This window comes from Melospiza georgiana, chromosome 18 (assembly GCF_028018845.1).
Source record: "Melospiza georgiana isolate bMelGeo1 chromosome 18, bMelGeo1.pri, whole genome shotgun sequence".
In the NCBI taxonomy this organism is placed as follows: Eukaryota; Metazoa; Chordata; class Aves; order Passeriformes; family Passerellidae; genus Melospiza; species Melospiza georgiana.
In genome coordinates, this window is record NC_080447.1 from 2,160,328 (window position 1) to 2,188,249 (window position 27,922).

The following is a 27,922-nucleotide window of genomic DNA, read 5'->3' on the forward strand; positions in this document are numbered from 1 at the left end:
GCAGCCACAGACTGGCTTGGAACCGTTCCAAAAGGAAACACAAATTACAAAAAAACACTATTCCTCAAACACATTTATTGGGAGTATAATACAACCAGGCTAATACTAACTAAAGTCAGGTGTGCCTAACTGAACACAGCCCCACCCATGGGGTCAGATCTCTGCCTGGGGTCAGGGTTTTTCCCCTGCACTTCTGAAGGGTTTCATTCTGGGGGAAGAACACGGTGCCTCTTTTTGGCTGTCACTCAGCATTGAGGGTGAGACACACGCCCTGGAGGACCCACCAGGAGATGTGCCTGGTGGTGTACAGGTCAGCTTCAAAGACCAGGCCATAGCCCATGGCGTTGCGGCGCAGGGACGTCGTGTACACCGGGGTGCGCAGCGTGTTCTGCAGGAGGAGGCAGCACACACACTGAGCAACTGCAAACAGCCAGAGCCTCCAGGAGAGAGGACTGGCTTCAGAAATTCACTTTGTTTGTTAGAGGTCTTAAATAGCCAATAACCAGAAAATGTAAGTCCCTTTTTGTAATTTACTGGGGATGGGAAATAATTGAAAGAGATGGGGGAGTGTAAGAGGGCCAGAAGGGAAAAGAGGCAACAAATGCATCAACTCCCTTAGAAAATGGGATGGGTAGTGTAAGGAGAGTGTTAAACCAGGTGGGAGTGGTAATGATAAAATGCAGTTTCTGGGCAGAGAGGGCAGGGCCTGCCAGCTGGGGAGCTGTGACAGCAGAAGGAAGGAAATTCAGGAGCCTCACCTGCAGCCTGAGTCTGTGTGCTTCTATGGGGATGATCTTCAGGATGGGCAGCTCCACCACCGGGACACGGGGCTTGCTCTGGGTGAGGCAGCCCTCCTCTATGTCCCAGTCTGCTCCTTCCAGGAACAGACCAGAAACATAGCAGCCTGTGAAGGCAGAAAATGCAACATTTGGGTAGACTGAGCTCCTAGAAAGGATCTAGGAGATCTCTGCAGGTAAGTGTTCCTGCAGTCCCTGCTCTGGGCACTACAGTCATCATCACAAACACACTGCATTTCAAACTGCAGCTGCACAGGGTGCAGTTTTCTGAGAGCTTTGTTTTTATCATCCAGTTGTATTAGGAAATCGAATTAAACTGTCTCAGTTGCACTACACATGATAAACAGTAGCAGGAATAAATGTGATTTGCTGCCCTCCAATTGCCTAAGTCACAGAGAGCTTTGTAACTCCCCTGGGCCTGATCATTGGGTCACTGAGAGCAGGTGAAGGGTCAGGACAGTTGTTCTGCTACAAATATCAAGTACAGCATTTAGATTTTTAAAAAATGAGACTTTTCCCCTCCTCTGTTCCCAAACAGAACTGGTACTCAGAGCCTTGCTTAGCTGTTCCTGTACCCAGCTTGTTATATTTAGTTATTAGAATTAGAGCAGTGCTAGGCATAGAGAGCTCATAAAGAGATATTTACACAATAAATAATACATATTTTTAGGTGCTTTTTGCTTAAGTACATTTCAATATATTATTTGTAATGTAAAGAGATCTTTACAAGCCTGCTGGAACTGGTAATGTTCTAAGCATAAAAAATCAGTATGTCTTTATAGATGTATATATAGATACACTTTTGTATTTATATATACATATATATGTATTAAAAATACTTATATATACACTTATATATATATTTATATACATTCATACATATATATTTATACACACAATTTTATATACATATAAAAATTCATACACATATATAGTTAGACTTTATATATATATATATATATATATACATATATACATACACTTTTTTAAATGTATATATATAAATATTGATACACATATATATATATGTGTGTGTGTGTGTGTGTGTGTGTGTATGTATGTATATATAGAGAGCAAGCAAGGGAGAGGTCCCTGCCTGTGGGTGGGAAGAGTGTGTGTGCTTCATGCACACAGGAGCTCTGCAGGGACAGAACCCAGCCACTTCCCATCTGGAAATCATGAGGACTCTGAAATGCAAACCAGGGCAAATGCCTGCCGAGGTTTAACCTCAGTAATTTAGTGTGCCATGCAATTTCTTTCTCTCACTGATTAACTACTTAACTGGTTTTGCCAAACAATTGAGAAAACACCTACCCTGAGCAGCCCCTTCAGTGATGTCTTCTGGTTTCCTGTACTTGGTTACCTCTGTGTAGAGGGTGGAGTGATCCAGGGGCCACCTGTTTTTCCTGCAGGTGGCCTGAACAAGAGCAGTCAGGTAGGACTCAGGGATGTGCAGCCCCGACAGCCACATCACCTCAGGCTCACCGTCGTGGACCTGCAAGCACAGACAGTGATGGGCAGCCCCTGGTACTCACCCTGCACTGCCCTTGCAGAGGAGCTGGGCTGAGTCTGCAGCCACAGCTATGCAGGGCTGGCACTGGTTCAAGAACTTACCTGAGGTGTTCACTGGCCTCTGCCCCAGCCTGCACAGCACACTGTGCAGGTAACAAAACAAAAGGCTGTCAGAGGCACTTGCTTACCCAGCTGGTGTACTGGTCATATCGAGCTCTAAAGAAAATGATCCAATTTCCAAGTGTTTTGAGGGTGTCGGGGGCCAGGCGCCGCCAGATCCTAGGAATCTGCCCATTGAAGAGAGCCTGAGCCACGTCATCCAGCTCACTGCTCATTCCAACTTCCCCAGCCAAGGCCTGGAACAAGGTGAGAGTTCTGAGGGCAGGCAAAGCTCAGCTGGTCCCAGGGCGTTTTTGGGATTTTACTCACACGTTGGAGCTCAGCCAAAGACTTTCCCATCCGAACAATGAGTTTATTAAAACGTTCCAGTTCCTGCAACAGCACCACAGTTGTGGGGGCGATGTTTACTCCAAATCCTTTACGTATCTGGTCAATATCAAATACTTGAGGTAATTTGTTTTCTATATCCTTGGCAACATTTGCAATATATTCATCTCGACTAATTCCTCCACCAGTTTCACCTGAAACCAAAACATTCTGATGAGACTAAATCGGTACTGAATCTTCTGAGAGAAGACTGAGAGCTGAGTCACCTTTTGGCATCAGTCTCCCCCCTCTTGTGCTCTGACCTTTGCCCACAGCCCTGCATGTCCCAGCTGTGCCTCTGGGCAGGTGTTGAGCTTCTCCCTGAGGCCAGACACAGCCCTGGATCACTCCCCACACACAGGGGCTCAGCACGTAGCCCTGGAGCTTTCCTGTTCCCAAACCCAGTTCGGACAGGGCCCTCACCAGTCTGGGGCTGCAGCTCGAGCAGGTGGACCCACATGTCCCGCACGGCCTGCATGTAATACCCGATCTCGGCGTTGGCGTGAAGGCCCAGGACCTCGGGGGTGTTGGAGAGTGGCAGAGCTTCTATGGCCTCTGCAATACAACCACACAGGCTCTGCTAACCAGAACACCACAGCAATTTTGCTATTGCTCTGCTTGAATAAAAAATCAAATGCTAAACCTGGTATTGGAGTAATGCACAGAATAAACACTTCTAAACACAGAGACTCCCCCACAGAAATATTACATATCATTAACAAAATTAACATGCTGCTTTAACAACAGAGGTTCTGTGGTTTGGGGTTTTTTGGGGTTTTTTTTAAACACCCGAGGAGCTCAGTGACAAGCTCACATTCCAAAGGACTGCTCCTGTAAAGCAGAGGATTGTAACACTGCAATCCCTACACCAGCAGTGTTTGGTGTTCTGTTCAACTTCTCACACCCAGCAGCGATGTATGGAGACAAAGTACACTGGAAGCAGACTATTTTAATGTGGCAGGAGAGGCATTTCTTACCAACAAAGTCATCCTTTCCCTTCCCTTCTGGAATTTTATAATTGATTGTGTCGCTTTTATAAAAATGGAACACCTGGAAAGTGTCAAACAGGAAATCCCCGAGGTACTCATCCATGTAGACAGTCAGGATGCGCCGGTCAAAGCTGTCGATTGCACGCCCACCATACATGACCTGGGAATCAGTGACATCAGTGTTACAGCACTGCCTTTGGAGCAGAAAATACAGCTTAAAAAAAGCACTGAAAGGTCAGAAATGCTCTTTGCTTTTGCAGTGGCTGTGATGGATCCCAAGGACATCTCCAGTCCCCTCTCACGGGGACAGGAAGGAAATATTTGATCCTGACCTGGAAAGAGCTGCTCTGGGCACTCCTCATCATCCATCTGGATGGTTTGTGTGCAGTGGGGCCTTCCTGAGGTACCAGCAAAGTAACATTTTCCTGCAGGACTTCATGTTGCAGCAGCTGCCAGTGCAGTGCCAGCTCTGAGAGCACAGATTTGTGCAGCTCCAGTGATGCCCCACGTGCCAACAGCCCTGTGCTCTCCCAGCACAGCTCCCAAGGGCTCTCTCAGAATTAATTAAGCAGCATCACTCCCTGTTGTGCAGGTGCACACAGTGGCCCTAATTCCCTGAGACTGAGATTAAGGCCCTTGCTCAGGGCTACACTGGAGTTTCAAACCTGCCCAGGAAAGATTCCCAGCTTTACTTGATGCAGCCCATGCAGAAAGGAAACTTAATTAATCTGAATTGCTGTGGCATTGTAGCACTCACCTCCCCAATAAGATATTTGAGACTGCTCCAAGGGATTTGATCATCCTTTTGTTCAAAAGCTTTTGTCAAGTATGTGTTAAGGATTTCCATGCACACCTAGTGAATTTGTTGGAACATATGAGATAAGAAGATTCATAAATCAGATATACATATTTATAGGTTTTATTTAATGTAGCTCTTGTTTGAAAACTAACAATTATTTCTTTCTGAAATAATTAAAAAGCTAAGTATAAATCCTCTTATGAAAAGAAACCCATGAGAGAGGCAATAAAAACATGAAAGATTGGGAATCTAATTTTTAGCATCCTAAATCGACATTATAGAAGATCAGGAGTCTACATGACTCCTCAGAAGCAGAAAAAATACTAAGCAAAATCTAATTGTGAGAAAGGTTAAAGCTGGATAAATTCTGTGTTTTCAAAATTAATCTGAGCTACTCAAGAATATAAGAGCCATTGAAATTGTTTTCTTACCTGGAAATCAGATTCATTAAAATCATATGGTACATTCCAACCAACCTTCCCAAACTTCCTTCTCTCCTGAACCACAGCATGGAAGAATGCCAGGACATAGACTAAGGATTTAAAGGCAGGATGTGGGCACTCCTCTAAGGCTTCAGGGGGAATTTTGAAGTAGGTGGCTCTCATATTCAGTTTCAGACCATTAGGTGGTTCTGTAACAACCTACCAAAATAATTAGGGAAGCCATCAAATTCTGGATAACTAGAGGAAAATAAGTTGTAAATATATCACATTAAGTAAGTTATACAATGCAAGCTTGACATTTTAAGTTGTTTTCCAAATGCCTGTCAAATATGGATTTTTTTCTTCTTTCCTTCCTTAAAGGAAGGAAACTTGAAAGGAAACAGACCTTTTAAGTTTATCAAGGTAAACACACCTATGCAAAGAGAACTCTATTTATTTTGGAATTAGTCTTATTGGCAAGACATTAATATTTCTCATACTTGAAGATCTAATTTACTGAAATACCAGTATTTTACACATTTTAATGTGCCCTATATCCTCACAGTAAGATGCTTTAACAACGTGGCTCTACTGCTGATCAAAGTGCCAGAGCAGCTTCCTGGCAGCCTTTCAAAGGGCTCTAAAACCTCAGCTCTCAGTGCTCCTGGCAAGACCCAAAAGTGCAGATCTGCAGCCTTAAAGATCCACTCAAGCTCCCTTCCCCCTGCAGGAGGAGTGGGAGAACAGCCCAGAGCTGCCACTGAGCCACTGCTTTCCACTCTGTGAAATGAAATAAATGTTTACAGGCCAGGGCACCACAGCAGCAGTAAAGCAGCCACAGAAAAGAACATTAGGGCAGAATCATGGCCTGTGTCTTCAAAATAATCAGCTCAGCCTTTAGTGATAAACACTGCAGCCCGAAGTAGCAGCTGGAAACCATTATCCACTTCTAACATCTGCTCCACGGGCACTGCCAGCCTGACACTGCCCTGGCTCTGCCCTGCAGCATCAGGGCTGAGAGGCTGTTTCTGTCTCTAGGTACTCCCTCATTTAAATCTAAAGACCATTTGCAACATCTCCAGGTTTAGTCACAAATCTCTGCTTTGAAATAACTGCTGAACAGTTTTCACCCAAAGGAAACATGCCAGGAAAATAAACAGGATGATGATGAAAAAAGGATTTGGCTTAAATAAAGACCAAGTTGAGTTCACAAGCCTGGGCCAGTGTGCTGCACTGAGGTCAGGCTTCTCCCAGAGCCAGCCTGTTCTGCTGAGCACCAGTGCCAGGACAGGCCCTCCTGGCTGGGGTTTCCCCACCTTTAAGGCTTTCTGCAGGATCCCAATTGGGAAGCCTTCAGTTGGGTCAGTCGTCAGCCAGAGGCGAAAGTCTTCGTGAGGATCTGTGATTTTCTCCACAGCCTTTTCCAGATGGATGAGCCACTTCACCAAAAGGTGACAGTTCTGCAGCATGAGCCAATGTCCATGAACCACTGACTCCTCCAGCAACTGCAGAGCAATCTGAGGACAGAGGGAGAACAACCTGTAAGCCTCCCTTTACCCTGAGAACAAACTGCCTCTGATGGGCTCGTGCAGTGGGTAGGAAAGTGGTGGTCTAAATGAGTCTGGTAGTTCTTCCACTGACTGAAATCATGGCAAATTCAATCAGCTCTTAAGGTCTGGACATCCTGCCTTAGTGTCCATAACAAAAAGGAAAGTCACAGAAAAGGCAGGAGAAGCATCAAAACTTTCTGGTAGCAAACACTAACTTTCAACCACCTCATGTCCATACACAGCAACATCTTCTCATCTCTGCTTTTTAACAAGTGAAAATCTGATTCTGAATCTACCCTCACCCAAACCAGAACAGCAGCCAGTCAGCCACATGACCCTTTTCAGGTTCAGTAAAATGTTATTCCCAAACTGACAAATCTATGTCAGAACCATGAGTAACTCCTTTTAAAATGGAGCAGACCTATGGAAATTTGATCAGCCCCAGAGCATCAGGAGCCTGGCTTACAATTCACACCCACTGCACACAGCACATCCCCACCCTCCCATCCAAGTTACCTCTTCTTGGCCTTGTCCCATGGCCAGGAATTTGAGTCTATCTGCTTTAAACTCTGATCTCTCAGCCAGTTTCATGAGGTCACTGACAGGATCAGAGCCAGGACTTAGGATGAAAACCACAGGTGTGAAAGGGGTGCTCTGCTGCAGGATGGCATCAAAGCTGATCACAGGGGGCTGCACGTACCTGCAGAGGGAAAACCCAAAGGTCTGGGTGATTGCAGAGCAGCTCCACGTAGGAACAGAGCCTTGCACACCCAGGGTACAGCTCACCACAGACTGCACGTGGAAATCATTCAGACACAGCCCCTGCTCTGCTCCTCAGGCAAAGTACAGAGCCTTGACCAAGCTGATGACAGCTCTGTGTGAGTGCTGTGCTGGGGTCTGAGGGAACAGGGACTCACGTCTCGCCCATGGTCACTGTCACGTAATCCATCACCGCCCGGTACATCCGGTCCACCCGGAAGCAGCGCAGCAGGAGAAGCTTCTGGAAGTCTGTGACGTTGCGCTGGTAGTGCATTGGCAATGGGATCTGCTCCAGAGCATCTGTGTCAAACCACTGGCAAGGAAAGACAGCACACAAATGAACCCAGTGGCTCTGTCAGGGAAATTACTAGGAAAGAGAAAATCAATTTGATGAATGAGGGGCTAAGAGATACAACAAAAACAAAGAAAGTCAATCAGCTGCAAATAAATATTAAAAATTCAGGTAAATGTGAAAAATCCAACTTTTTCAGTATAAAGTATTCAAGTCTAGAAACACATTTGTACTTTCAGTTTATGTCAACTAATTCTCTTAAGATATAGAAAATAGTACCAAAACCAAAAAGGTATTAACAGATTGCTTGCAGGAAAACTTCTTACTAAGCAAGAAGACATGGAATGAAGCTAAAGGAGGAACAAAAGAAATCTGTGTTTGTCAATAGCCTATAGAGTTCACTGCCACAAGAAGAGCAAAACACAATTTAGCAGTACAAAAACACCACTGAAATGTTGACTGCTGAAATGAACAGAAAATTTCCACTGAATATAACAGGGTAAATAACTCCTCTAAGGCATTTGAATGACAAATAAAAATTCTATAGTATAACAGGGAAAGTATTTTGGTTTGTTTTTTAAATAATATAATCCTTAATTCTTCTACAAAGAAGCCAATCACTAACTGAGGTTAAGAAGCAAAGAAAGGCTTTGAGGGAAGGAGCCCACAGTGACAACTCACATGTGGACTGCTGACACATTGCATCACACTTGACCATTTAATACCAGAATAAAAACCAGGAGAGAAAACAGCATTGCAAAAAGGCACGTACATTTTTCCATTCATCTTCGTTGTCTTCCACATCATCTGGAAGAGATTCAAATTTCTCAGGAAGTAGCTCAGACAGGCGAATTAGGTCTTCCCAGCCTTGATCTGGCAGCCAAGGAAACGGTTTCTTACGGGCACTCTTCTCCAGGGAAATATTGCCTAGGCACGTTCAGAAAGGAGATCAGTGTCCATGTCAGAAACCCTCCAGTGCATGACCACTCACACAGCCCCTCTGCACACAGGCACCCAGAGGAAATTTGTTCCTGGAAGCACTGTGAGATTAGACTGGTCTGCTGAGGGAAAGATGGCATTTTACGAGGGCTTGCAAAAGCCAGAGTTTTATCCTTGCAAACATTTCTAAAATTATGTATACACAGTCAGAAAATAACTACAACATAGTCAGAAAATGACTGCAGATTCCTTTCCTCATATAACATTCTAACAATTAGCTAATATGAAATAGAAATAGCAGTCTGTGTAACCCCACACAGGACAGCTCTCAGTGGGAGAGCTCCCCATATTGAGGTGCTGGCTCATAGTAAATCATCTCTAGTCAAAGATCTCTCTTCAAAAGATCTTTTAGCTATTGCTGTGTAGAGCTATCTACTTACATGTAAATATTCACTTTACCTTTCAAAAAGAAATCAAATTCTTCTTGTGGAACACGGCCTTCAGCTTGTTCTATCTTGACAGTCATGTCAAAGGCGAATAGTAACTTGTGCTTCTCGAACAAGGCTACGTTAAAAGGACATTTTCAAAAATCAGCTGCAAAAGCTTGTGGAACTGGAGCAATCTTTCAATCCACATCCTTCATCTGTTGTGGGATTGATGGGATGCTCCACCCCTGCAAGTGCTCAAGGCCATTTTGGATGGGCCCTCAGCACCCTGATCTAGTGAGTGGCATCCCAGCCCATGGCAGGGAACTGGAACCAGGTGATTCCTAAGGTTCCTTTCAACCCAAACCATTCTGTGATTCTATGATCTGGACACCCCACAAAGATCATTTAGTTGATAGCTGGAATTGATATTCCTAAAGGTCTTCTCCAGTCTGAACAATGCTATGATTCTGTGATCAGGGCATCAAAGCTGGGGCTTTGAATCAGGCTTTAAGAGTTAATCAGCCCCTGTGAACAGCACTATGGCTGCCTTTACCGTTTGTAACTGTGTTAAGAAAAACATTTTTGCAAGAGTTGCATGGGTAATGTGCAATGTTTTTCTAACAGAAATAGCAGGGAGGAAAGTGTGAACCAGGAGACCTGAACGTCACTGAATTCCTGCTTGGTAACTTGCCTCTTTAACATGAAGTCAGGGCTTCACTTTATTTGCACTACACAGTCTCAGCCCCTGGTTAAACAGCACTAACCTGTGCAGCCATAGTTGTAGGTGCTCACAGTCAGTGTATCCATGATGTTTTTTAACCTCTTAGGAAGAATAGGACTGGGCATGGATTTCCGAAGAGAGAATCCAAAAACCTCCAAGAAGGAGACCAGTGAGAACTGGTACATGATGTTGACAAAGGCCAGTTCAGCCAGCACAGAGAAGAGAATGGCCCCTCTCTTGGCAGCTGGTCTGTAGCCATCTCGGAGAAGGTCAATATCCGCTGCGGTCGTCTCAGCCAGCTTCAGCTTCTCAATCACCTGGGCAGACAGGGGATTATGCACCTGTGATTGCTGTGCTGATTCAGAGTGGATCTATTATACCACAGGAATCAGAGCTGCTCAGTGCCTGCCTCTCTGTGTGACTGTACAGGGAATCTGGGCAGGTAACTCAAAAGAAGTTGTATGAATTATAAAAATTAAAAGTTAGATAAAATTAATCCCCCCCCCCCCCCCGTATATTTATGAAAAGTAACAGCAAAGATTTACAAAAAATCATGGAAATAGTGTGGCAAGGGCCCTCTGGGGATTTTTAGTTTAACTTCTGCCCAAAGCTTGGTTATAACACCAAGATCAGATCAGGTCCAGTGTGGCTTTGTCCAGCTGTGGCCTGAAAACTCTAAGGATGGATTCTTTTGTCTTAGAACTGTAAACAAACATTACTTTGGTCCTGTTAAGGACTTCCCTGAAGATAGGATTTGGTTTTCTGATCAATAAAATAGTGCCCAATACTGAAAGATGCAACACATTCATGAGAAAACTCTCCATTTCCTTTCAAACTATTTGCAAGCTTCAGGAGAAAAATGGAAGCACAATGAAAAAGGAACAACTACGTTCTGTCCATAGATACCCCTCCAAAAAGCCCAGAGCTGGTACCTCAGTAGCTTTGAATTTTGTGTCCTCCAAGGTTTGCACCAATTCCACATTGTCCAGCATGTTTCCTGTGGAAGTTGACAGTCCATGAAGGAGAGTGTCTTCCAGATTTTTTAGCAGGTTTTTGTTTTGACTTGTCTCCTGGATGAGACGTTCTCTCTGTTCCTCCAGTTCCCTCCTTTCAAATCCCGTAATGACACTGAGCAGCTGATCCTCTAGGCCCTTGAGGGTGACTGCAGGTACAACACGTGGACAGAGCACAGACTTGTGTAAGCACAGGACAGTTTTTGTGCAACTTAGTTAATCTCAGGCCTCTCATAAGACCACAGCAATACAACAGAGTGATCTGGTTAATGACTGTGCATCTTGATTCCACCAAAGCATCCTCACCTGACCAGGACAGGAAGAGATTTTTAGATCAGTTGCAGATTAGAAGAGAGAAGTGAGAAGGACTTTCTATTAAATCAGATGCTGAGTATAAGGGAGAGTATGAATTTTTTAGTTTCATTGAGACAATGACCCAGGCCCTAAATTTGCACAACAGCACAACCCCTACTTTGTTATTATATATACACACTTAAGCTTACCTGTATAATTGATAACAATAGCTCTGCCAAACACAGAGGGAGAATACTTTGGGTTTGCTAACTTGGTGTTCAGGTACATTTTAAAATTACTGTCATAGTCAACCTCCTTGTCCCCCAGCACAATGAATGCTCTCCCCTGTGCAACTTTGACATTCTTCTCTAAGACATTGTCTATCACAGGGTCGATGTATTCATCAACACTGTGCACCAGGAAAGGGGTTCCATACTTTATGGCCTGTTCTAGTTGTTTCAGGAAATCTGGGTCACTAAAGGTAGCCATCTGCAAGAGAACAATGGGAAAACATGAAAGGAGAACTGATATTCAATTTGCTGAACATTATTATTTTGCAGTAGCTGCCAACACTAATGAAGTTTGTTCTTTGCTGTTTTTTGTCTTTCCTCTGATGATATAAATGTGCATTTGCACAGAACAGTAAGGTGCTTTTTTTCTGATTAGCTGAGAATAATTTCCATTTGAAAATTACCCTTTAAAGTTCTAGTTGTGCCTCTAAATGTGTTTATTGTCTCCTACATGGAAGTTCCATCCTGGAGCTGAGATTAATCACAATCTACATCAGCCTTTTGGTTAGACTCTTTCTGCATGTGCAGACAGGCTGAGAGAGCTGGGGCGGTTCATCCTGGAGTAAAGGAGGCTCCAAGGAGACTTTTAGCACCTTCCAAACCTAAAGGGGCTCCAAGAGAGATAGAGAGGCACTTTGGACAAGCACATTTAGCAATGAGACAAGGGGGAATGGCTTCAGACTGAAAAAGGCCAAGGCTAAATTACATATTTAGGAAGGAATCTTTCCCTGTGAGGGTGATGAGGCCCTGGCATAAGTTTCCAGGGAAGCTGTGGCTGCCCAGTCCCTGGCAGTATTGAAAGCTTGGAGCACCCTGGGATAGTGGAAGGTGTCCCTGCCCATGGCCAGGGGTGGAACTAGAATGTCCTTCCCAATCCAAACCATTCAATAATTCTGTGCTATATAACTGGTTCGCCATTCAAGGTGACAGATATTTATGCAGCTTTGAAAACAATCAGTAATGAGGTAAAGCAATCTTCCATCTTTACCCTCAGGTTATTTTGTTCTTCCTTCTTCTTAATCCAATGCAATGCCTGCTGCTGTGGGTCAATGCAGAGTGGGAAGCGGCTGGAATACGTTGTGAGGATTCCATTCTGGACAGACAGCTCATCTGGGGGCAATCCTTCAGAAACCCACCTGGGAACAGAATGGACCAAAGACCAGCCAGGGATGAAAACTCAATGGGAGAGCAGCACATTTCACTTGTCAGCAAAATTATGCAACTCACTGAGCACACAATCAGACAAACACACAGTGCATGTGGTTCTGGGGACAGTGTCACAGTCAGACTGACTCACTGTCAAAGCACTGACTGTGAGCAATCCTGTGGTAGCTGATACATGGGCTCCATGGGGCTGGATTTAATGCCAAACCCATTGAAGTCAATGAAAAGACACTGGCTGGGTTATGGAAACATATTTTATACAGAACTCCTGATAAACTTCTTAGAAATGGTATTACAGATGTCTAAGTTCAGTGAATGCTCCTGGATGTTAAGTACAAGAGATTGTTACAATAAATGGCCCCTGTTAATCAGGACATGAAAGTAAGATTCCCTCTCTGGTATGGCTGTGCACCTCCACCCACAATGCCAATTCTGTGCTACAGATTCAGCTCCAGACTCCCACTTTAAACGTCACATCCAGCAGTCCCTGGCTCTCCTGACTGGACATACCTGCTAATCTCCACCTCATCAGTCAGGAGGGCCTCTAACTTGAATGGATGGCTGACAGGAATTTCTCGTGAGACAATATCTTCATGCCACACCTGATAGAGCATTTCATGACGGAACTCCCAGCTGAAGGCTCCCACATAGCACAGAAAAGCAGCAGCAAGCAGACAATCTCCAAGCAACTTCGCTTTCCTTGCTTCTAATTCCTTGAATTCATCTGACCACCTGAAATAATTATATGGGAGATTCTGTACCAGGGAGATGAGGTTTATGTGCAGGATTTCCTGCTACTTCGATACAGGTTGAGACAGACCCCCAAATTTAGAATCAGTTTTCTCTTGCTATTATGGGGGCCACAGACACTGAGTTGATCTGAACTTTCATCCATTAATCTCAGTTATTTTCCAAGAGCTAATGGATATTAGTTCAGAACAGATAATAGCCCTTCTCAGAAACAAACAGCATAGAAAGCAATATTTTCAAAAATGTCTCCACCTGAAGATTTTATCCCTGACACATGAACCTCTGATGTCAAAAATTATCCTCTTTGGATCTAGATTTACCTCTCATTCTCAGATTTCAAGCCAGCAATGAGCTTGTCAGCAGCATCTAATCTTCTCTGCATTATCTCTGCTTCTTCTTGTAACTTTTGGTTTTCTTTTAATGTCTGGTCTAATTTTTCCCCCAAAGCTTTAAGCTCCTCCTGAATGGCAGCCAGCTCTGCCTGTATCCTTTCCAGTTCCCGCTTACTTAATTCGTAGTTCCGTTCCAGCCTGGCCACCTAGAGTACATTTGGAAGGAAACATAAGAGTGTCAGAGGACAGGAGGATTTTAGAGAGAAGCAGTAAGTTCTTACATTTCTTTTGGTTGTGTTATATCTTTCAAAGTGTTCTGGTAATAAACAGTGTAAGCCAAAATAACTGACACTGTCACTCTCCTCTCCCTATCCCAAACACACATCATGGTCTGACACTGCAATTCCAAAGCAGAAAAATCTCCCAGTTTTGTACCCACAAGGAGTATTAAACCACTGGAGGTCAGCAGGACCTCCTGACAAAAGGGGAGGTTTGTCTGCTTAATAATAACAATATTAAGGCTCCAAAAATAGTCAGACACATCATCTAGTGAATATACTTGCTCTGTAGTCAGTTGTATAAAAGAACCTTTTCTTGACAAGATTTTCCAGTGTCATCTGTGGGACATTACATTTCCTTTGGTAAGACAGTTGAATTTCCAGTCATCTTAGAAAAAGCTAATCAAAGGTCTGTGCTTAAGGAACATGGATTTAGTGTACTACTGACCTCTGTTCTGCCCAAATGCCATGGGTTTTAAAGTTTGTTTTTAGTTAACAGCTCTAAACTGTGTTTTTCTAAGCACATTAGATTACAAAATTCCAACTGAACATGTTCCTCCCTCATCCCTCAAGCACTGGCATGGATGGCAACCCACGGCCCAGCATCCTGACACAACAAATACAGTGATTTATGACTGACAACCTGCCTCACTGCTACTACAGTAGCTCTCCTAAACACCACTTTTTAAGCACTTCAACAGGAAACGTGGGCAGTCTATGAAATGGTCAAGTATTATCTTTTCCATCAGGATCATGTTTCGACCTCCTCTGAGTTTGATTCCAGCACATTTTACCTTTTCTTCCTTTGGCTTGACTGTTTTAACTACATCACAGTAGGTCACCACTGCTTCAGCAAACTTTAACATTCCCAGTCCTGCTCTGCTGATAACTTCCATTTCAGCCCAGGTAGTATTAAGATTCTTTAAGAGAGCTAAATTGGCAAACACAAAAATATTGCAAGTGAGTTGAATAACTGTGAACAAACCCTCAAAGAAATAGCTTTTCCTATCAGCAGCACCAGCCAATGCTGTGACAGACAATAGGAAACATTTGTCAGAATATTAAAGAGACTCTGTTGGCTGTTCCCATTAACAAGATCCTATATTCACTGCAATACCCAGAACAGGAATTCACCTCTCATAGCTTTCACATTGCTCCATGGAATTTCCCTAAATTCTGTTGTCAACAGAAGTTTCAGGAAGTTTGTGTCAGCCATCATGGCTTTGGCATTCTTCCAGTTTTGTTCTTTGTAACCTCTCATTATAAGAATACAGTCCAGAACAACCTGCACCTGCTTCGGGGGTGTTGCAAAGGACCTGGAAAACAGGTGAAAGAGACAGTGGAAGTGAAAAAAGGAGACAAAGCACATGAGGCCAGACATGGGTACTGCCTGTTAGGAGAGGCACTGCAATACAGGAGCTTGTACATAAGACAAGACACAACAGTGAAAAAAATAACCCAAGCCAGACAATAAATTATTGACTAATCAAAAACTCAAGAACCAATTTGATCCATGAAATACTAAAGGATTTTAGGAGTGGGAAGCTCAAAACACTGATCCTTGCTATTTTTTCCTAGGGCAGTGAAGCAGATGGAGAAAAATCCAAAGATCTATGAGAGAAAGGAAACTGAAGTGTGGCAGGGAAGGGAGAGCCTTTGCTATTCTGGGGACAACTATTTCAGGGAGAGCCAAAGACTGGATGTGCCTTTATATCAATCCTCACAAAAAAGATGTAAAGAATTATCAAAACATAGGGAGGAGTAAATTAGGCAGGGAAATACATTTTTGTTCTATGAAAGTATCCCTGAAAAACAACTGTTATGTGTTCCTACTTACACAGGGAAAAAAGAGGAAGAATGAACAGGTTTGGACTGCCATTGTTCAGGCAAAAACCAGAGCAGGTTCTGGTGCATCAGACACAGGCCAGAGAATGATGGGGTAAACAGCAAACAAAGGCCTGGAAGAAGTGTCTTAAGGCAAAGGCATGGACTAGGCCTCAGGGCATTCTGTTGTGACCTCTGCACCCAGGCACCTGATGTCCTGACCTTCACAGGCAGGTGAGAAAGATGAGGTTAAGGCTCAGACCCAGCAAACAAGAGTGTATTTCCAAGAGTTTATGCTCCTGTACATACAAATGAGTCACCTGAGTTCAGTAACTTCAGCCTTGTCAAGCTTCTCAACCTCCCGTTTGGCAGCTTCCATGATTGGCCTGATTTGTTCCAGGGCTGCCTCAGCCTCTGCCTTCTCCACAGCAATTATTGCATTCTGCTCCTGTATCTCTATAGCTTTCTCTTCACCCATTTTTTTCTTCTCCTCAGCTAGTAATTGAAAAAGGCAGGACCATAAATGAATCATTCAAGTTTGTATACAGAACATATACTAAGTAATACACTAACAGACATTTACTCTTTGCTGAAAATCACAAATTACCATCAAGTCAGAACATTTGTGTTGCCAGCTATGTCATCAGGTTAGGAACAGTTAGTGTTCCACACAACAGCATGCATAATCTCTTTTCCTCCTTATTTCCCTCTGATTTTCCCCTAATACTAAATGCCTGAATCAGAAATTGCCTTTCTTGCTATTGCCTTTCCCACATTATGCCCAACACCTTGGAAAGGGTAGACAGGGGCAGGCAAACACTGTGTAAAGTATTGTGGGCCAAATGTGGAGCAAGGATGGCAATCTGGGCAAGGCAGGGGACCTGCTCTTCTGGCATGGCCTGGGAGCAGCACACAGAACAAGAGGGATACCTTGAGAAGCAGCTGGAGCTCTTCAAGGGTCTCCCCACCCAGCCTAACCCAGATGATGTGAGCCCTGCTTAGTCTATGGGACACTTCACTAGTTGTAAACTACCCACCTATTTCTGTGTTTAATTTAATGTCTCTTAACAAAGCCTCACAAGCAGCTGTTTTTTCTGTTAGTATAACCTTTTGCTCAGCAAGTTTCACGTTCAGCTCAGCCAGCTGTACAGCAGCTTCCTTCAGCTTAACCAAGCCCCCATCCAGCCGTTTACATTGTTCTAGGTAGGAAAGAAAAGGGAGAAATGTCAGTGATTCATTGGTTGTGTTCAAGCACACAGCAACAGACAACCTCACCAAGAGAAAATATCCTTAGAGGTGCACTGAGAGATTTTCTTTTCCTGAGCCTGCCAGCCAAAATGATGTCAAAGTCACTTGAGCTGACATAGTGGCCCCGTGCCACAACATATTTGCCACATTCCACTGTTTGTGTTTTACCCTCTTCACATATTTTAGTGCCACTGAAGTATGAATAAGAATTGCTGCTTGAGGAACAAAGTCAAACCCTGAGCAAGGCCATGCTGGTATTGGATTTTAGCATGACTCTTCCCCAAGCAGAGGAGTGTCTGGTTTGGAGATTCTGGCTCATGTTCATTCACAAAAGGATTTGAGGAGAGCCCATTGTTTGACAGAGTCTGAACATGCATGTGTGGCCAGGATTTTGGGTCAATGTCAAAACACAGCCCCACAGCTGTGTGCCAGCACAGCATTTGAGATAGTACTAACAACAGAGTTTTTGCATATTCTGGATAATATGTGGGATTCTCACCAGAAATTTTGCTTTTAAAATACTTAAATCACTTATTAAACAGGAGAAAACATCTACATAGTCTTACCTAAAATGAACTCATTTTTCTCATCCAGCAATTTTGCATAGGTATTGAGAAAATCAAGATAATTTTTTGGTGTGACATGATTTCTACGTCTCAGTTTCTCCAGAAATTTCTTGCTGAAATCCCCTACAGATTCATGCACCGTGACTATGTGGTCAACCACTGACTGGAAGCTCTCTGGTGGGATGCGTGGGTTTTTTGCTAAAATTGGGCGGAAAAAAAAAAATTCAAAGATTTGTGGCTTTTTTTCAGAATACACCAAACGTACATCTAAGCCAGCCACAACACAAGTCTGTTTGCTGGGGCAAAAAGCAAGGCCAAAGGGACCTCCTGGTAGTCAGTAACATTGTCTGCAGAGTTTGGAACTTGAATGTTATCATAGATTGAAGTGTTAAATATTCAAATATTTTCAAATCTATTTGATTAAGAAACTACCATTTCTTAATACAGTGACATTTCTAAATGCAGTGACATTTTTTGACTGGGCTTTTGCATTACCCATTTAGACTCAAGGTAACAAGCACAATAGGAAATGAACTTGTGAAAAGTACAATAATTGCAAAGTAAAGAATATATTTCTTAGGCTATGCCAAGGGTTAATGGGTTGAAATACTGACATGTTACATACCCAGGAAGGACTGTGCAACTGCAGACAAGGCCTGGGCAGGCCAGGGCAAGAACCAGTCAATACCAGTGTTGTTGACAAGACCTTAAAATAAAAGGACAGTGTTATTTGAAAAATTTTGTTGTAAAACTAAGCCCTAATCAGATAGGCAATCCTCTAACTTTATTTGCAGCAAAAATTTGCAAATTAGTCTTGTTTCTTTCTTAGAAACAGAATTTACCACAAAATCCATACTTTGATTTTGACAGTAAATGATGAGCTTTGCCCCTGTGTCCTGCTGACCCCACTGTACCATTCCTTAGGCTCTACAGGACACAGTGCAGAGCTGCAATAATGTATTGTAGGGCCTGGTTTAGCATTCCCACCTGGACCCATCTTTCACGAGTCTCTCCTGTTTCCCAGGACTCCTTTCAGCCACCTGCAGCATCTGCCAGGCTTTGGAACAAAAGATTTCTCTTCCCACCATCCTAGTTTCATGATTTAACACCACACTTGCTGCTGTAAGCTACAGAAAAGAGGCTGCAGACAAAGGCTGTGTATTTCCAGTTCAGTGAGGATGACCAATTGATTTCTAGCTGTTCAACTGGAAAATGAACTGATGTGATAAATGCTAATCAATATTGTTCACTGATATGTGGTAATTAACTGGAAAAAAAAACATGCAATGCAAGCCCTTAATCATGAAACCTGCTCTGCTTAGTTTCAGCTGCCAGACTCAGTGTCCACAGGAGATTTTTCTCTTGCCTGTAAATCTGTGTTTCACAGGGAAGGGACTATGCAGTGTGTACAGATGATACCTGGGAAATTTCTGCACCACGTTCTCAGGTCCTCCCCAACTGGGGACATTCCCAGGACAATGTGAAGGTTGCTTGCACATTTGCTTACAAAATACTGCCAGATACTCTCTTTAGCTGGGCCCATGCCAGCCTTAGCAGCTTCATCTCCAATCTGAGTTAGTATGGTGTCTTTTTCATCGTCTGCATAAAGGGCTGGCACCATTCCTGTAACATAAGGACAGAAGAATGCTAGTGAGAACCACCAGTAAGAGGAAACCATATGGCTGGGAATAGGGCAGATGAGAAACCAATTTTAATCTAGTTCTGCAAAAATGATTCTGAGTAGTTTTGAATGAACCAATTCATCTCTCTATGCTTCTCCTCCTCCCCATAGAAAATAGGTCATACTTGGGATTTAGAGGAGTAATTAATTCATTTTTGTTTGGGCTTTAGCAATATATACAAAATGTCACAGGACTTTGCAAAGAAAATCTTCATTCATGTCTGTGAACCATCAGCTCACATTTTTGTTCTCTCAATCTTGTGGCAAAGTAACCTAATGACAGACCAGGGACAGGGAAAACTAGAACAAGACAAGGGATACAATTAACTCATCTGTTCTCATATCAGACTGTGAGGAACTTCTATAGAGAGGGCGGTCACACAGTGCCAGCTGCTGCTCATTTCCAGCTGCTTCATTTGCTAGAAGATACCAAACTACATTTCAGGACATATATACATGAATATACATATGAACAGTTGCTGCAGTTCAGGTGAATGCTATTCAAAAGCCAATTGGACAACAGGTGGGTTTGTGGCCAAATGCAGCTGAAGTTTCCCTCAGTCTTGGAAGAAATCTGAGACTCCTGCAGCATCATCACCAGCATGAATGAACCCTATAACCTCTCCAGACACAAAAATGACTGTAAGAAGATTCCAGAAAGCCATTGTTAAGGCCAAGATCATTTCAGGTAGTACTGAAAAGTGTAACCAACGAAAGCAGCAGAGGACACAGGGTAAACCAGTAATAGTTGTATCAAGGGTACAAGCAGAGAGGCTGCCAGTGGCACCTGAAGTCAGCATGTTGTTGATGAGCTCCAGGAAACTCTCTTCTGCCACATGGCCATCAGTGAACAAGAAGACCACTGACTTGTCGTAGATACCCAACTTCTCATACAAAATTTTCAAATCCTCTCGGAAATTATTTTGTCCATATCCTCGGCTCAAGATGATCTCAAATACCTAAGGATGACAACATACACTGAGAAGACACAGATGGACCCAAGACATGATGGCAACTCTGAATTCCACTTAGACTCAAGGGGGTTGGTTTGGCCCCAGTCATCAGTAAATGTTTAAGTATCAATAAAATTGTACATTTGTACAACCCTGCGGATTGCATTTTCAAAATTGCTTTGTGTTCATGCTCCTTTTTTGTTCTTACCTTCCAAGACTTTTTAAGTAAAATGCCTCTGAGAGGAACATTTCCTCTGAAATAATGCAGTATCAATCACAACAGGGCTCCTCAAGCAGCACTGGAGTGCTGCTGTAACACATTTAAGCATCAACAGCAGTAGTTAGGGACAATTAATTGCCCATCACCAAACCCATCCTTGTTTTCCTTCCCCAGTGCCAAAACCCAGATTCAGGCACTGACAGCTTCCTGCCCAGATCACACACAGGCATCACCTTGGACTTCCTGCAATCACCTCACCTGGGTTTCTTTCCACAGGGAAGAGCTGCCAGCCTGATCTTGTCTTGACTGACTGACTCACTCCCATCCCCAGTTTAATCCCAATCACAGTTCTACTTTCCTTGTCTCTTTTCCCAGCCAAGACCCAGGGTCACTAACCTCACATCCAGCAGTGTGAGCAGCCAGTTTGGTCAGGGACTGCTTTCCTGAGCCTCCCACCCCGATGAGCAGGGCGTGCCCGCGGTCCATGCGGATGATGCGATGGATACGGATTAAATGCTCTAGAGCATCATCAAAAAGAACCAGATTCATTTTAATATGGTACTCGTTGTAGTCATCCAAAATTTCCTTCAGAGAAAGGAAAACAGAATGTTACTAGGAGACCAATGAAACAATTAATAACATTAAGAAAATAGCTCATTCAGCAGCATTATTCCTTTCCCATTCCTCAGGGAAAATGAACTATTGGAAAACACTGCTGACTCTGTAGCTGAACCTCAGTTTTCATCACTGCAAATCCCAAATGGGCATTGAAGCACATAAAGTTCTGTGTGCACACAGAAGAGAACAGATTTCCTGTAGTTTGAGGCAGGCTCCTGCCCGTTCCTCAGGCACAGTTCCCAGCTGATGCACTCTACCTTAAAGAGAGCTTTTGCTAATTCATAATCTTGGATATCTTCATAAAAACGAGGTTCTGCCTCATTCAGTGCTGTTCTGAAATCTCCAAAAAGAATGGGATCCCTCATGACGTGCTCCAAGTGATCGGCAAAATGCTCTTCAACCAAGGATCTTATATGGCCTTGTACCTTCACAGACATAAAATGAGTCAGGCAACACAACAAAGCATCTCATTGTGAATCCAGTCATACTTAGAAAGGTGATAATTCAGATTCTTGCTCAAACACTGATTTATTTCAAGGTGATATTTATGTCACTAGAAGATCCAAAGATTACAGCCCCCTTCTGTATTCTATGTTTAATTAAAATTATCTAATAGGCAGTTCAAGAATGGTTCAAGCCAATCAACTGTACGACATCAAAACAAAAAGGGAGAAGCCTGTTAAATAAAACACCTTCTCATATATTGATGTAAACAGTATATTAATAAACTTCCCTTTTCAGCATTCATAGATGTCTCATCAGAAAGATCTCTCACAAAGTTTCAAAGTCTGCATTAATATTCTGCATTGTGAAAATTGAGCTGGAGATGTATCTTTGTATTTTAGAGGAGAAAGTTTTAACTAGAAAAATCTGAAGCCTTCTTGGCCTACCTCTTTTTATCTAAGCAACTTCCAAAGCAAAGCAGGCTGCTTATAGATGAGTAGACTTTATCTCAATTTCTCTCCTAAATCTCGAGGTTTAAAATTGACATTGTTCTCTTCTGTGTTTAAAGATATAATTTGAAGCATTTTCCAATTTGCACAACAGCCAGAACTGAATTCACTGTGTAATAATTTGGCTTTTATAATTTTTAGTACTTGATTGTACAGTGACATTCTGGTACAATCCTTCCTGAAGGAAAATACTGACTTGAAGTGATTTCCTGAGTTTTCTCCTGTACTTCTTTCACACTCTGTCACCTGTACTTCTGCTAATCAATTTTCCTGGACAGGCAAACCAAGTGATACTTTCCATTCCTTCAGTAGATCTGCTTTCTTAGTCTGCATATTGTTTTAGGAAAAAATCTTCCCTGGGCCATGCTTTAAATTAATGAGCAACATATTGCTTACACAAATCTGCAGTCAGACAGCAAGACCCGAGCCCAACGCTTGGTAGTGTTGCTGTTGCAAATTAATTGCCATAATAATAGTCAGTGACTACTAAAAAACTGAAAGAAATTACTCACCAATTCTTTGTCTGCCTCATTAATCAGCCTGTCATGGAAAACCCTCAGGCACTCGTTTCTCCAAACTCTCACCATCTGGGTCGCTGTGTGAAACCTGAAATAACATCAAAATATCAGACTGCACCAAATGAGCTGACATGATTCCTAAGGCCATATGGTTAATAACAAGGACCAAATTCTGAACTTACCTTTTTACTCTTTATGATTTAGTTCTTTTGCATTTTTACCTCTGGTATCTTATTTAAGAGAGAATCATGCATCAGTGTTTGGTATAGAGAGTAAGGTCACAATTTAGGATGTTCTATTTCTCACTGTGGTTTAATGAAAAGTGACCAAATGTGACTGATTTCCTGTACCAAATGACCTCAATTTCATTCAGACTCGCCAAAAAGAAAATAGGTGTGGGACCACTAATGACAATTTTTCCATTCTTACCTTTCTGCATCTGTAAGAACAAGTCCATTATAGACCCTGGAGAGATCCCGCAGGTTAAAAATGTAATGGAATTTGGAAGGAGTAGGCGGCAGGTCAGTAACAATCATTTTATAAAGTTCCAAAGTACACTGAGTAATCTTGTCAGAAATGGCTGATATGGACTCATTAAAGTTCTGCAAACATGAGAAAGAAGAGGTGTTTTCATGAGACTGCCCAGACAGAATTCAACAATATTAAACATGATCTGCTTTCCAGCTTTTAAACCTGTTTGGTTCAACAATTCTCTGTAGTATGAATATTCTGCAGTTAAATGTTTAGGGCAGGCTCCATCCTCACTTTGGAACCTTCTGAGTGCTCAAGATAACATCAAACTCAGTGACTGGAATTCCTACAAGATTTCTATGGCAGAATAATTAAACTCCTCTTTTCTTATCTAATATTGCAGGTACCTTGCCAGCAATGCAGTCTGTTGCATTATATTATATTTTCACACTCATTCAGGAAAAAATTTTCAGATCTTTGTGCATTTGCTTAAAGGAACTGTAACCAAGTCATTCACACATTTCAGCAAATGAAAAGTCCCAGGTTTATAAATTATATGCTGGCTTGAATGTTTACATATCACACAAGAACTTATCCAAGCAATGTAAAATCCATTGAGAAAGAAGAGGAAAAGAAAGGTTCATGTGAGGTTCTAGGTACAAAAAAAAAAGGTAACAAAGATTTCAGATCTTGCAACAACACAGAAATAAATGTCTATTTAAAAATAATACACCTGTTGAGCAGTCCTTTAAAAACAGTGAAATTACCGCAGTGTGGCCTTTCAGGATGGACAAGTAGATCAAATTCAGTGATTGCTCAGAAGGAAAAGGGATGTTAAAAACACTGAAGAGTGACATGAATCGAGGGTCAACTTCATTCCGACCTCCTCCAGCTTTGCCCATGGCAGCAACAAAACCCAGGTCTCGAAGAAATTTAATGTTCATCTCTTTACCACGATCGTACATGAAACCTTTCTCCAGCAGCAGCTTCAGCAGGGCAATGGGCTGTTGTGTGCCATACTCATCAACCTGCAGCATACACACGAGTCAGGATACATCAAAGCACAGTACAACAGCTCACCAATTACTGCTTTATTGTGGGAATACTGGTTTCCATACTCAGGAGAACATTACAGGGACCAAGGGACACTTTGTAAAGCTCTGGCACTGATTGTGAACACTCCTAATGTGTCCTCTAAGAAAAGTGCCTCTTCTCTGAGATAAACTAAATGCACACTGCATTTGTGATTGCAGGCACCATGTCAGTACAACCCCAAATGTTTCTATACTACCTGGAAAAAATATTGACATCTTACCTTTGGCATATTCATATCATCCATGAACACAAGGAGACGTTTTCCCATGGGAGGGCCAAAAGTGTCTTTAGTTCGTTTTTCTACATTTGTCTCCAGGTTTCTCTGGATGTCCAGGGATGTTGTACGAGAAGAGAAGTTAATTACCAGCACCAGCTGCAAACAGGAGGAGATTATAAGAATGGACTCTAACCTGTTTTGTTGGTTTTTATTTTTACTGGAGCATTCAAAAATATGTTTTATATTAGCTGTCAGACATAGAGGAAAGGCTGCTCAGGTCCACTACTCACTTGAATTACATGTGACAAAGAAAAGTAAGCCCATCATTAGCACTTTGACAAGAAATTTTTACTTTATATAATTGAGCCTGTACAAGGTAAAAGAGGACAAAACATCTTTGATCTTGAATGATTTTCAAATCAGTCACACACTTGGGGTCTGGAGTGTGCAGTCACATTACCCAAGTCAATATTGCAACCCACAGACTCAGGCTTCACAATGCAAATTTTACACAAGGGCAAAGAATGGAAATGCAGCTTTACAAACAGGGCAAAATGCCTCACACATACATTAACGTCCTTGTCCAGATTGCTTAGGAAGTTCTGTGTGGTTGCTGTCTTAGATGTACCCGATTCACCTACAAGAACAACGGGGCGTTTCGCTTTGACCATCTGTCCCAGTAACCAAGCAGTGCGGGTGGTATCCACTGTGGGCACTGAAAAAGAGCAGAACACAATCCTTGCCTAAATGAAAATGCACTACAGCTGGGGGATTTAGATTTATAGAACAGTGCTGGAACACACTCTCAAGGTATTAAGATCCAGTTGCACAAAGACATAAGATGAATTATCAATTCACTAACAATGCTGAAGGAAAATTTTTATTGCTTAACCATCTCTTTTCAGTCTTTGTCATTGAGATCTTTTCTTCCATATATATATAAACTAAAAAAGAAGTTATCTTTCATATAAGAGGGCCATGGTTTGGTTAAGCTCCATTTAATCCCTATTTCAAGGATATAATCAGGATTTATTTGGATCATAAGTATTTTCCCAGAACTCTACAGAGATGAATTTTTTTCTATGTGAATTGCCTGCATTTGGAGCAACTTCAGAGATTACAAATTTATCTCTTGTGTCAGTGAAGTTAACCTGTGCTTGCTGGAGTATCACTGTATATTAATGTGCCTAAATTTGTCTCTAACTATGAAAAGCATCATTAGGCAATGCTTCAAGTAACAACCAATAGCAGCCCTAAGAATGCAATTTTTATCTACTGAATACCCAAACTACAAGTTGATGTTTTTCTAGAATTTCTGGTATAGCAAACTGTGAATCTTCTGCTATTCCAGCTTTTAAAAGGCATTATTAGCTCCTAAAGAACCTTCATTGACTGAAACTGCTTTTATCCTTTCCTCACTTTTTCATTACACAATGCTCTTTATGACTGCTAAACGACTTTGAAAAGAACTTTAAAGAAACTGATTTGTGCCATCACAAAAACTGAACCTGAGCAGATGACCTTCAGTACAGAAAAGGGATGCCTCATGTTAAGTTGCCATGCACTCAGTGGTGGCACATCATGAATTAAAAGCACATCATTGCTGTATTTTATCTTATACTCACCTAGAATGTCAAGAAACTTCATTTCAGGATTATGAATATATTCAGGAACAAGTTGCATCCAAGGTACCCACATTTTTTGAGATCCATCAAAATGGAAGTCATACAAAGTTGGCAGCTGACCTGCAAACCATTAAGCAACTGCAAGTTTTTTAGGACACTGAAATATTTCCTAAGAAAACATTCTGATTGAGATGAAAATGAAGGGTAAGATTATAGACCAAGTTGGGCAACACTTTGTTCTATTTACAAGTCATTTAACTCATTAAGTCATCAGCCAAAATTCCTCTACTCTAGCACCTTCATGAAAACTATCACTTTTCTATTACAATGAATGGCATTCAGATTAAATTATGACAAGATCCTACCTGGCAGCTCCCCTGGCTTAGCCAGGACACCCTCAGTGTGAATAACATTCATGCAGGAAATATGTTTAACGTTTTCATCAAATTTAATTCTCCCAGCATCAAGAAGAGAAGCACCTAAGGAGCAATACAAAGCTTCCAAGAAAAAACATTCCAGAACATTAGGATTTTCAGGCTGTACAAGTAGGACATCCAGCATCACAGTCAACTGCACGATCTGTTGGAAAAAGGACAAAGCTGTAAAGAAAATTGGCCTTTAGATGCATGAAAACTCTTAACATGTTTTCAGCTGATTGCTGGTCTTTTGTTCTTACAAATGGATCTACTGCTGTATGTATTAAGTTGAGTAGAAGAGCATTGTTATGTGCTGATTGGTTTGGTGTCTCTGTGTGCTCATCAGTAGGAAACTGGCATTTCAGCACTCTCCTCCTGTTCTTTCTTTGGGAAGGTTGCACTTTTTCCATCATTCTGTTTTCTTTTTAGTTAAATGTGTTCAATTCTTTATTCTCTGTTTCTTACCATATTTAAATCTGTTTGAGGAATAATGGTCTTCAGCTTTCGTTCCTGTTTGCCATTCACAATTCCCTCTATAATCATATCAATAAGGTAAGGCACGTACTTCTGAAAGAGATTATCCAATTCCACTTTCTCTTCCTAAGGAACACAAAAAAGACAATAATTCAGCTGGAAAGAAAAACATTGACAGCAGAGCTTCCCATCAATACCTGGCTGACCAGATATGATTGTTCTTGAAGGAAGCAATTCTACCAAAGACTGTCTATACTGTTCAATACAAGTATTCTGAACAAATGCAGAAACTCCCACCTCATTTTCTCTTTTTTTGACCCACTTCTGCCAGTAGGGCTCATATCTCAGATTTTTAGGATCTACAAAGACCATTCCGCAACGGGATACTGTGGCAGGAGATGCATACTGTAAGTCCCCAACCTATAAAAGAATCACACAAGAGAATGGTAAACTTTAACTGCTTTTCAGGCCTTGAAGCACCATCTGTATCAAACCCTTCCTGTATATTAAATGGTACAGTCATTTCTTACCTCAAACAACAAAGCACAGTGTGCCTGAAGCCTAATCCGCTCCCCGTTTGCCAGGGTCAGTAACTTGTTGTCATCCATGACAGAATTCATGTTTTCAACCCAGAGAGCATCCACATCTCCATCAAAGAGAATGTACCTGTGTACAAGAGCCATGGGCACTGACTGATCTCTGATTTTCCTAACATATTTCTGAATTCAAAAGTGTCAACAATGGTGCCTTTGTCAGTCAGGTTTTTGAAGTCTACCATTCATTTTTTATAATTGCATCGTTTCACTGAGACTAGGAACTCACAGGAGACAGAAAGAGCCCTGGACACTTTCTATTTATTTAGCATTTTTTTTTATAGTGCCATATCGATTTTTTTTTTAAACTTATGTAAACCCCAGGATCTCAAAACCATCATTATGATTTCTAGCTGCCTACCTTCGCTCTTTCTTCTCAGTGGGTCTGTTGATATCCCGAAAAATGTTAGACAGGACTCCATCTGTCCAGTCTCGTGAGACAGGGTCAAGGATCCCATACAGCTCAATCACACTCATAGCTTTAGGGTTCAGTGTGTAAAGCTTTGTCACTAATCCCAGCCTAAAGACACAGCAAGAAAAGCAACAGTACAACGTCACACTATCATCTCATGCTAACCCAAACAAATACCCTGGGCAGCTGTTGATCCTGTCATGGCTGGACAGGGTTGACTAAT

The 27,922-nt window shown here is 42.1% G+C and overlaps 1 protein-coding gene across 1 annotated transcript in view; it reads right to left on the reverse strand.

Moving 5' to 3' along the window:
• Window positions 1-5: 5 nt before the first annotated feature.
• DNAH10 (dynein axonemal heavy chain 10) overlaps window positions 6-27,922 on the reverse strand; it is a 49,367-nt gene continuing 21,450 nt past the window's right edge. The window contains exons 37-77 of the mRNA XM_058037160.1: window positions 27,649-27,807; window positions 27,225-27,360; window positions 26,992-27,114; window positions 26,686-26,820; window positions 26,170-26,383; window positions 25,805-25,924; window positions 24,749-24,894; window positions 24,183-24,335; window positions 23,635-23,895; window positions 22,826-22,998; window positions 22,391-22,484; window positions 21,183-21,350; window positions 20,704-20,892; window positions 19,922-20,093; window positions 18,873-19,076; window positions 18,079-18,159; window positions 17,454-17,651; window positions 16,677-16,838; window positions 15,960-16,134; window positions 14,950-15,131; window positions 14,610-14,746; window positions 13,526-13,743; window positions 12,966-13,187; window positions 12,280-12,427; window positions 11,211-11,490; window positions 10,627-10,856; window positions 9,738-10,011; window positions 9,005-9,109; window positions 8,379-8,533; window positions 7,473-7,627; window positions 7,072-7,255; window positions 6,322-6,522; window positions 5,015-5,224; window positions 4,542-4,637; window positions 3,773-3,944; window positions 3,219-3,350; window positions 2,739-2,950; window positions 2,498-2,665; window positions 2,112-2,292; window positions 759-904; window positions 6-388 (exon numbers count right to left, since the gene is read on the reverse strand). Of these exons, the coding sequence (XP_057893143.1) occupies window positions 242-388; window positions 759-904; window positions 2,112-2,292; window positions 2,498-2,665; window positions 2,739-2,950; window positions 3,219-3,350; window positions 3,773-3,944; window positions 4,542-4,637; window positions 5,015-5,224; window positions 6,322-6,522; window positions 7,072-7,255; window positions 7,473-7,627; window positions 8,379-8,533; window positions 9,005-9,109; window positions 9,738-10,011; window positions 10,627-10,856; window positions 11,211-11,490; window positions 12,280-12,427; window positions 12,966-13,187; window positions 13,526-13,743; window positions 14,610-14,746; window positions 14,950-15,131; window positions 15,960-16,134; window positions 16,677-16,838; window positions 17,454-17,651; window positions 18,079-18,159; window positions 18,873-19,076; window positions 19,922-20,093; window positions 20,704-20,892; window positions 21,183-21,350; window positions 22,391-22,484; window positions 22,826-22,998; window positions 23,635-23,895; window positions 24,183-24,335; window positions 24,749-24,894; window positions 25,805-25,924; window positions 26,170-26,383; window positions 26,686-26,820; window positions 26,992-27,114; window positions 27,225-27,360; window positions 27,649-27,807 (7,018 nt within the window). The 3' untranslated portion in view covers window positions 6-241. The remainder of the gene's footprint in view (window positions 389-758; window positions 905-2,111; window positions 2,293-2,497; window positions 2,666-2,738; window positions 2,951-3,218; window positions 3,351-3,772; window positions 3,945-4,541; window positions 4,638-5,014; window positions 5,225-6,321; window positions 6,523-7,071; window positions 7,256-7,472; window positions 7,628-8,378; window positions 8,534-9,004; window positions 9,110-9,737; window positions 10,012-10,626; window positions 10,857-11,210; window positions 11,491-12,279; window positions 12,428-12,965; window positions 13,188-13,525; window positions 13,744-14,609; window positions 14,747-14,949; window positions 15,132-15,959; window positions 16,135-16,676; window positions 16,839-17,453; window positions 17,652-18,078; window positions 18,160-18,872; window positions 19,077-19,921; window positions 20,094-20,703; window positions 20,893-21,182; window positions 21,351-22,390; window positions 22,485-22,825; window positions 22,999-23,634; window positions 23,896-24,182; window positions 24,336-24,748; window positions 24,895-25,804; window positions 25,925-26,169; window positions 26,384-26,685; window positions 26,821-26,991; window positions 27,115-27,224; window positions 27,361-27,648; window positions 27,808-27,922) is intronic.